This window comes from Panthera uncia, chromosome E3, assembly GCF_023721935.1.
Source record: "Panthera uncia isolate 11264 chromosome E3, Puncia_PCG_1.0, whole genome shotgun sequence".
In the NCBI taxonomy this organism is placed as follows: Eukaryota; Metazoa; Chordata; class Mammalia; order Carnivora; family Felidae; genus Panthera; species Panthera uncia.
This window is the reverse complement of record NC_064815.1, coordinates 25,487,407-25,496,677: the sequence shown is the minus strand read 5'-3', so window position 1 is coordinate 25,496,677 and position 9,271 is coordinate 25,487,407. Positions and strand designations below refer to the sequence as shown.

The window sequence follows — 9,271 nt, the reverse complement described above, 5'->3', positions numbered from 1 at the left end:
AAAAATAAACTTAAAAAAAAAAAAAAAAGAAAAGAAAAAGTAAAACAGTTAGCAAGGCAGAAAAAGGCTCCTGCCCAGATCCATTTGTCCATTTTTCAGCCTGATAGCAGGTGACATGGGGACCCACTGGACATCATTTCATGGCTCAAGACGATTGTCCCCAAGCCCATGTTCCCCAGGTTTATGCCCCTGACAGCAGGCATGCTGAGTGGGTCAGCGGTCAGTGTCACCCCACCAGCTCCTGCTCCGTCACATAAAGACCCCTTGTTACCTCTGTGCATTCCTAGCCCCCACGAGGCCAGGTCTCCATGTCTCATGCCCAGCGAGCCTGAAGTCAGTGAGGGTCTACTGGGCATAGGAGTGAGTGGGTGATCAGGGAAGGGGATGATGGGAGCTTGCGGCCCATCTCTTCTGTCCTTCTCATGGACGAAAACAGCCAGGAGGGTCAGGCAGGGGGCCGGGGCTGGGGCTGGGGCCAGGGCACGGACCTTCCCAGGGTCCTGAACGCCGTGTGACTCTCCCCGACAGCGGGTCCCACGACACAGCTCTGGAGCTGAGGTTCCTTGTCTGCTGCATGCAGATCGTGATCAGCAGCTTTACGGGGCCACCCTGGCTCAGGCCTCCCCCTCCAGCCAGCCCCGAGCTCCCAGGCCCCGGAAGAGCTCAGGGAAGCAAACCCAGGCCTGTTTGAGGCTCCACGGGAGCTCGGGTGGGAGAGAATCCCGCCTACACATGCTGGGCTCTCTGCATCCCTGAGCTTGGGCTCTGAGCTCGGCACCAGGCAGGACCCGAGGAGATGGCTTCGGCTTTGGGGCCTGGCTGTGCCTGTCACCGAAAACGGTGCGTGTACTCAGTGGGGGCCTGTAGTTAAGGTGAGAGGTTCATCAGGGGCTTCAACATTTGGCCTGAGGCCTGGAGGACCAGGGCACCAGGAGGAGGTGGGGGTCTGGGGGCAGATCTAGGTTTGGCTATGGAGGTTGTATGGTGGCCCTGGGGGCCTCTGGGATGTCCCGTCAGAGGTCCCTGTCCTCTAAGACTCCGGGATGCGCTCCTGCAGCGTCCCCTCTGCACGCCCCCACCCCCACTCTGGCCTCAGGCAGCCCTCTGTCTGGGACAGGACTTTCAGGTCACCTGTTTGCCCTTCTGTCCGGTCTGGAGACCACAAAGGTGGGGAAGGGTCTGATTCCACAGGCTTGGCACAAAGGCGGCCTGTGACCCTCTCTGATATCATCATGATATTGGGGCGCCTGGGCGGTTCAGCCAGTGGAGCACCCGACTCTCGATTTCGGCTCAGGTCACGATCCGGGGTTCACGGAATCGAGTTGCGCATGGAGCTCTTGCGCTGAGCATGGAGTCTGCTTAGAATTCTCTTTTTCTCCCTCCGCCCCTCCCATTCTCACACTTGCTCTCTCTCAAACTAATGTGTGTATTTATTTAATTATCTTTGTTCCTGATTCCCAGCACTGAGCTCCTAAGAGTCTTAGACGCTTTTGAATGTTAGGGGAGACAAGAAGGTCCTTTGTTTTCAGACAAGCTTCTTTCAACCACACCTGAGTCCATGCTAATGAGGTGACTCTTGGGGGGGCCCTGGGTGGCTTCGGGATGGGGCTGGTCACCAGAGGCACCAGCCATGCGCTTGGATGGTTGGAACTTCCAGCCCCACCCCCACCCCCACCCCCGCGACAACCGCGGGCGAGGATCGAGGGGCTGCAAGTCGAGCCAGTGATTGAATCAACCATGCCTCCATGATGGAGCCCCGACGCGGGGCTCGAACTCATGAACCACAAGATCATGACCTGAGCCGGAGTTGGGCGCTTAACGGACTGAGCCACCCAGGCGCCCCCGTTCGGAGAGCTTCCGGGTTGGTAAACATGCTGGGAGAGTGGGGCACCCAGAGAGGGCATGCGAACCTCGCGCCCCTCCCCCCACACCTCACGCTAGGCGGCTCTTCTATTTTGCTGTTCAGTTGTAGCCTTTATGACAATCCCGGAATAGCAAGTAAACGGTTTTCCTGAGTTCCGTGAGCCGGTCTAGCAAATCAGCCAATCCGCGGATGGGGTCACAGGAGTCCCTGATTGTAGCCCAGTTGGACAGAAATGTGGGTATCCCTGAACTCAGTACTTGTCAGCAGTGTCTGAAGCCGGAGGGGGCAGTCTTACGGGGCTGAGCCCTTTACCCGTCTATACTAACTCCAGGGAGTTAGTGTCAGAATGGAATTAAATCATAGTACACCCGGGCACCTGGGTGACTCCGTCGGTTGAGCATCTGACTTGGGTTCAGGTCATGACGTCACAGTTCGCGCCTTCGAGCCCTGCTGTCGGCATAGAGCCTGCTTCGGAGCCTCTGTCTCCTTCTCTCTCTGCCCCTCCCCCCCCTCAAAAATAAATAAACATTTAAGAAAAATAAATCATAGTAGACAACAGAGAATTTGTTGGTGTCAGAAGTGCTGTGAGTAAAACAGATCACAGGAGTCCTCTGTTACCCATTTTTGGTCCTTCTCTGTCCCGCTCTGGTCCCAAGAGGGTGGCACATGGACCACATCACCCAGAGCCCCCTGCCCTGTTGTTTCTGGTTAGGTGTGGTCACGAGACACCAGCGCGAGGTCAGAAGGCAGGAGAAAGGGGGGTATTTACTCGTCGGCTCCCTCTAGTGGTTGCGTCCTTCTATCTCCAGCCCCTGCTGGGCAGACCCTCACCGACGACTCCGGCTCACTGGGCCTGGAGATACCACTCCCCTCTTGTCAGCCCTTGAGGTACAGGAGTGATTATGTCCCCGTCATAAACACTGGGTCCGGGCCCTCTCCTGTTGGCTCCCTTAGCACGCTGACCACACCTTTGTAAACGCTCTCAATTGCCCTGCCAGACAGCATGCCATCTGTTTCCTGCCAGGCCTCACCGTACAGGGCGTCGGTTTGTGCAGTAAGGGCCTTAGTCACCCAGTTCAACCCTCCCTTTCTACAAAAAGGGAAACTGAGGACCAGAGAGGGTAAGGGACGTGTCCAGGGTCACCCAGGCCCAGGGTTGGGGCTCATGGCTGCTCTGAAAAGGCTCTGGAGAGGTCAAGGCTGACCTAGGCAGGGGGCGGAAGCCTGTTTACCCCCCCTCCCCACCCTCACCCCTCCCAGCCTGGAACGGGATGTGTCTGCACTGGCTATTAAATCAGGGCCATTTGCCCCTCCCAGAGACAGGCACCTGGGAACCCAGCCAGCGCCCTCCTTCCCTGCCCCCTGCCCCAAGGGGATGTGGCAAGGGCCGCCCCTCGCCTCCCTGCCATCCCTCACCCATCCTCAAGCCACCCAAACCTGCCGGCCCACCAGCCCCTAGTTGCTTCCAGGCCTTTGCATAGGCTGCTGCCTCGACCTGTGCCCCCTTCCCGTGTCACCTGGCACAGCACTGCTCCTTTGCCAAGGACACCCCTGCCCAGTAAGCCTCTTCTGAAGCCTCATCTGGATCTGGCACCTGCATCCCCTCTAGTCCTCGAAGTGCTGGTGTCCCTCTACTCCCCCCACTTCCCTTCCCGCCCCCCCTCCCCCAGCACGGGGCAACTTGAGGGCAGAACCCTGCTCGGGTCATCTCCCGCCCGGCCCTGAGTGGGGCTGATGACGACAAATGCTGGGCGCCCTGGCCTAGGTTTGGGGCCAGAGTCAGCTCTGGGCTGAGCCCAGGCTTCCCTAGGAGCCCCAGGGCCACATGCACTTGCTTCCCCCCATGCCCAGAGTGAGCACCCAGGGCTGGGTGTGAGGCTTAGAGGCCCTGAGCCCTCCAGCCGGGAGGCCAGGTCAGCTGGAGAGGGGGCCACCGGGAGGACACTGGGGGCTGGGACAGCCAGGGCCAGACATGCAGGGCAGGGTGAACACATCCATCTCATTGGTGGAGAGGAACCTGGGCCCAGTGAGGCCAGTGTAATCACCCTCGTTTTCCAGAAAGGGACATAGAGGCCAGACGAGAGGCTTACCGGGACCCAGATGGCTCAGCTGGCCTGGGACCCTGGGCCTCACCTCCGGTGCTATATCTTCCTAAGAGCCCCCACTCCCACCCTGCTCAGGAGAGCTGGGGACAGGGGTCCAGGGAGACTCCCCAGGTGAACAACAACACAGATGTGCAGGGCTGCTGGGGACATTTATTTCTGACAGGGACAGGTCTAATTTTGGGCTAAGGACACTCTCCCCTCACCCTCACTTGGAAACACTCTCTCCCAGGGCTCCAGAAGCTTCCGGGCATGCTCCCAGCCCGGGATCTGCAGCCTGGACCAGGGAGGAGGCCGAGGGGCAGGTGCGGACCCCTCAGGAGGCCCCCACGGCTGGGGGGCCAGTCACGTGGTGGGTGTTGTATCTTCTCACGCAAGTCGACTGCTCTGGGCCCGAAATGGGAGCGCTCCTGCAGGTGTCGTGACTTCGGGGAGGGGAGAGAAGATGAGCATAGGGCCTGATCCAAGTACCACAGCTACTGCCCATGGCTTGGAGCTCGAGGCATAGGAGCATTGGGGAAACTGAGGCTCCACTGGCTGGGCTGGATTAACCTAAGGGAACCGGGCTATTCCTCTAAACTTCACAAATCCAGCTGTGCCCTCCCAGCCCCCACACTCTCCTCTACTCCCCTCACCCCAGGGTCTGCCCTGTCTCCCCTCATCGAGAGCCGCCACTGGTTCCCTCTGGTCTTCAGGACACAGCCCTTTTCCTCAGCTGGGAGTCATGACCCCGCCCCCCACCCCTTGCTTGGCTGCCAGAAACCCTCCTGCCCCAGACCCTCCCCCCTCCCTCCTAGAACTGCTCCCCCCTTCCCCAAATCCCACCCAGAGACCAGGTTTCCCCTTTTTTCTAGGAAGCCCCGTGGGCACCCCTGTCCACCAGGCCCCAGCATGCGAGTTCTGAATGAAGTTTTGAGGCAAAGCTCAGCGCTTCAGCTGAAAGCAATTCTCCGCCTCGGTGTCTCCCATCTGGAATGTCTGCGGTGAGCCCCCTACTCGCAATTCCAGCTGTTGCCGCCAGGGGGCGAGGGGTGCCGCTCAGAGAGCGAGGACACGCCCAGGCCACCACCGTCCCGCACCGGCAGTTGGTCGGCAGAAAGGGACAAAGGAGGGAGGGGTTCATGCATACACACACACACACACACACACACACACACACACGCACGCACACGCACACGCACACGAACACACACAAGCCCTACTGGCTTCTGGGTAGAGAGGACGAGGAGGATAAGAGGTGGTCTGGGTCAGAGACCCCAGCCTTCCCAGGGGGCCCAGACCCTGGCCACTTACCAGGTGTAGATAAGCAGAGCAAGGAGGGCAGTGAAAAGGACAGCCAGCAAGACCGACAAAATGGCAATGATGACCACGGTGCCCGCGCTTTGGGGTCCTGGGACAGCCTGTAGTGCCTTGGCTGAGAGGTGTGAGAGGGTCCCCCAGGCAGGTGGGGGGTTGGGGGGGAGGGAAGAGAGTTCTGACCCAGAAGGGGGACTTGGAACAGCCTCCAGACCAACCATCCCTGCCCCAGCTGGGGGAGGGGCACCTGCAGACAGCAGGATGGTAATGGTGGCTCTGATGGGGGGCTGGTCCATTCTCCCCAGCCCAGCCCGACCTCAGGAGTCCCCCAGGCCCCAGGCCCCCAGCCCCAGCATTTGACCTGCTCGTTTGGCCCCGTACCTTGCTGCAGGCGGGTCTCGCTGGACCATTCTGTCTCAGCCACAGGTCCCCTGTCACTCATCACCAGGAACTTCACTCTGAGAAAGAGACCCAGGATTGGGGGTGGGGGTCCCCGGAACCTGAAACCCTCTGGCCCCGGCACCTGTCTGACCTCTTGACTCCCAGGTACTGGGAGGTTGGGGAAGTGGGGACTGGGCCTGAAAGCCAGCCTTAGAACCCACCAGAAGGGGTTTCAGTTCCAGCTGTGTAGCCTTGGGCGCATCCCTCACCCTCTCTGGGCCTCAACATCCTCACTTAGGAAATGTGTGTGGGATGCACTAGCTCCCCAGCACCCCACATCAGTGAATCAAGCCCTGAGTGAGGGGAGACAGGGCTGGGGACAGTTTGTGGATGGGAAAACACCCGCAGGGGCGAGATGGCCCATGGGGGGAGGGGCTCAAGTGGGGGGCCCTCTGCCCAAGAAAGAAGGGAGAATTCACCAAGGCGTCCCTGGTCCCTGCCCCCTGCCCACCCCCACCCCCCAGCAGAAACCCAGGCACTCAGCTTGGAGCTGCCCCAGGCTCAGGTTTGGGCACAGGCAGGAGCTCACCGATAGGGACCAGGGCCCGGCAGGGGGGGGGTTACAGCCTCTCGTCTTAGGGGAGCAGCGGGTATCATTGCCAACGCGTAGGACCCGGAGCTGGTTGCCAGGCTGGTTGCCCGGGTAGAGCAACCGGGTGGCCATCAGCGTGAGATAGTAGCCCCTCTGGCTGAAGTCAGCCGGGACTGGGATGTCCTCCACCCTCTGTGGGGCAGCGAAGTTCTGGGTGGCTGAGGGTAGCCGCAGGTCAGATGGTGGGGGCCGCGAGGGCAGGGCCCCGCCCCATCCCACCTGGCCAGGCAGCCCTCATGCCTCATCCCCTGCAGACCAGCCTCCCCTCCCCCCACAGCCGCTGCTCCACCCAGGCCTCCTGCCCAGAGGGAACACCCAGGCCTGCCCCTGCAGCACCCACCGTTGCTGTGGGCCACCACCAGCCAGATGGTGTCCAAGTCGGAGATGTTGAGGCGACTGAACTGGCCCCTTGGCTGCTCCAGCGTGAAGGTAGACTGGGTGAGTGTCCCTGCCAGGGTGGGGCTGGAGAGCTGGGGCACGTAGCTGATGCGCTCTGGGGCAGGCGGGGGACAGACAGAAGGGCTCAACAGGACAACCAAGCCCCCACAGCCCAGTCTGAAGTGGGAGTCATGGTCCTGAAAGCCCCAGTCTGAAGGGGGAGGCACAGACTTGATCTGGGGGCCCCAATCTGAGGGAGGAGTGGAGGCTCTTCCTGGAAGCTCCAGTCAGGCATTAATCAGGAGGGTCTGCCCGTGGGGCATGGGCCGGTGACCGAGTCCGGCCCTGCCTCCTGCCTTGCTCGCCTACTAGGGGTAGGAACTGTGGGAGGTCAGGAGGGAGGCCCTGCCCCACCTGAGTCACTGGGGTCTCCGCGGTGGGCAGGGCCTGGGGAAGGCATAGAGACACAGGAGACCCCTTCCCCCACTGCATACACAATTCTGAAGAAGACGTCTTAGGCCTTGTTGGGGCGAGACTCAGATTTAAGGGAGCCTGAGCCTGAGCCCAAACCTTAGACGGGACTCTTGACAGTGACCTTGAGCTCCGGCACTCTCTGGGCCTCAGTTTACCTACCTCTCAAGTCCCTCCGCTCCACCCAGATGGTCCAGGTTGGTTTGCTTGGGAAGAGGAATGAGTGGTTTGGGGGGCTGGGAGGGGGTGACACGGGAAGGTCCCCAGCAAGACCCCAGGCCCAGACGTGCCCCTCCTGGAGGTGTCCTGGCTGAGAGCACAGGACATCCTCTCTTCCTGGCCCAGGGCTGTGCCACCTGCCAGCCCACCCCAGGCACCTGGCCCTCTGGATCTTGTGCCCTAACCCCCACCCCCACCCTCCTGCTTCAGCCTCACTGGGGAAGGGTGGGGACAGAAAAGGACAAGAACCCTGAGCCCCCACGTCAGAGATGGGGGCACGACGGACTCAGGACCCAGGACAACTAATGTGGCCACGTCCATCCTTGCTGCCCAGAAGGCTCCCAAGGACAGTGCCCCTTCTCTCTGCAGTCCCCAGTCCTGGAGGGCAGCAGAAAGGGGAAGCTGGCTTTCACGCAAGTCTCCAGAGCCCTCTCCCTCTTTTTGTTCAGTTCCCCTCAGCAGGATTCATGTCCATCCCATTCGGCTCCCGAGGTTCAGGATTAGACTCTTCCTTCCTCAGAGCCCCCGCTCCTGTCTCCGAGGCCCGGTGCACACTGCATACAGCAGGTACTTAATGTCCACTTAACGAGGGAGGAATGGAGCAGCCGAGATGGGGCGCTGCATCTCTAAGCCCCTCTAGTGTAAGAGCCCACAGTGACCAGTGCCTGCAGCCCCCCAGGAGAGCTTCCTTCTTTCCGGGAGTTGCCCTTGTAGACTTGTTTAAACCCTCCTCAGGGACAGAAGGAGGGGAGGTGGTTGCTGAGAACAGGATGGGAGCTCAGGAGGCATGGGGATGAGAACCCTAAAGAGAGGGAGGAAGCATTGCTCACTCCCTTGTCTTGGGTGTGGGGGCAGGTGTCTGTCTGTGACCCCTTTGGTGGGCCATCTCCCCTGACCCACCCAGGACTCAGTCCCCAGACTTGGGGCTTGGGAAGCAGCCGGGGAGGTGGGGTCTGTCCTCCTGAAGCCGGAGGCACGGTGCCCTGTCCCCCTTCACTCACCCAGGCCTGTCCCCTGCTGGAGGCAGGTCAACAGCAGCCACAGTGGCACCGGCAGCCGATACTGTCCCCCACCGAGCCCCATGGCCAGGCCAAGTGTCTGACCGTCCGTCTGTCTGCAGCGTCCCAGAGCTTCCGCTGTGCTGTCTGCCGGGGGACTGGAGAGCTTGCCTCCGGTACCTCCTGAAGCTCCTCCCAGGTGCCCCCTCTTCCCAAACAACTGGTCGGACAGGTTTGGGGGCAGAATCCACTGGCCCCACGGATTTGGCATCCCAGGGAGGGGTCTGAAGAGAACAATCAGGCACCGCTGCCTGGACAAGCCCGTGGATGCTCCCACCCCCCACTCCAGGAGGCCCTGGCCAGGGAGGGGCCAAGGAAGGCGGTGGTAGCTCCGGGGTCCCCATGGCCCCAGTGACAGTCCTGCCTACCTGGCACCTGGGGCCCCCCACAGTCACCCTGTGCTGAAGGGAGTTACCCTCATTTTCTAGTCGGAAGGAGCATGGAGATGAAGGGGCTTGTCCAAGATCACCGGCCGGGTGGGGCAGAGCCTGGATTAGCCGGTCACACCCAAAGGCAAGTTTAGGGCACTCCCTGCTGTCCCCCTGCAGCCTGGGCCCTGGAGGGGGGAGCTCCCCGACATCGCCCTGCCTCCTCTCCTTATCCAGCTGCATCTGGCCGGAGCCACCCTCCTAAAACTCAGACTCCTTCGGGGAGTACTTAAAAAAACAACTTTTAAAAAAATTATAAATATTCTCTAGTTATTATGATGCATTTACATGCTATTTGATTGCCAGCCCACGTACACTATTTCCCCCCCCCCAAAAGGACTTAAACTGTTCCAACTGTTTATGACAGTGACCTCCAAAAGGGGTAAATACTCCTGCCAACTATGTAACTGCCTGGTAGGCTT

At 60.5% G+C, this 9,271-nt stretch overlaps 1 protein-coding gene across 1 annotated transcript; it reads right to left on the bottom strand.

Annotated features, from left to right (window-relative positions):
• Positions 1-4,075: 4,075 nt before the first annotated feature.
• Positions 4,076-8,833, bottom strand: LOC125928514 (uroplakin-3b-like protein 1). Its single transcript, XM_049639223.1, is given in 7 exon segments — positions 4,076-4,391; positions 5,260-5,380; positions 5,644-5,720; positions 6,233-6,261; positions 6,263-6,453; positions 6,636-6,788; positions 8,365-8,833. Coding segments are annotated over 7 exon segments (948 nt in total). The 5' UTR covers positions 8,633-8,833; the 3' UTR covers positions 4,076-4,282.
• Positions 8,834-9,271: the final 438 nt, after the last annotated feature.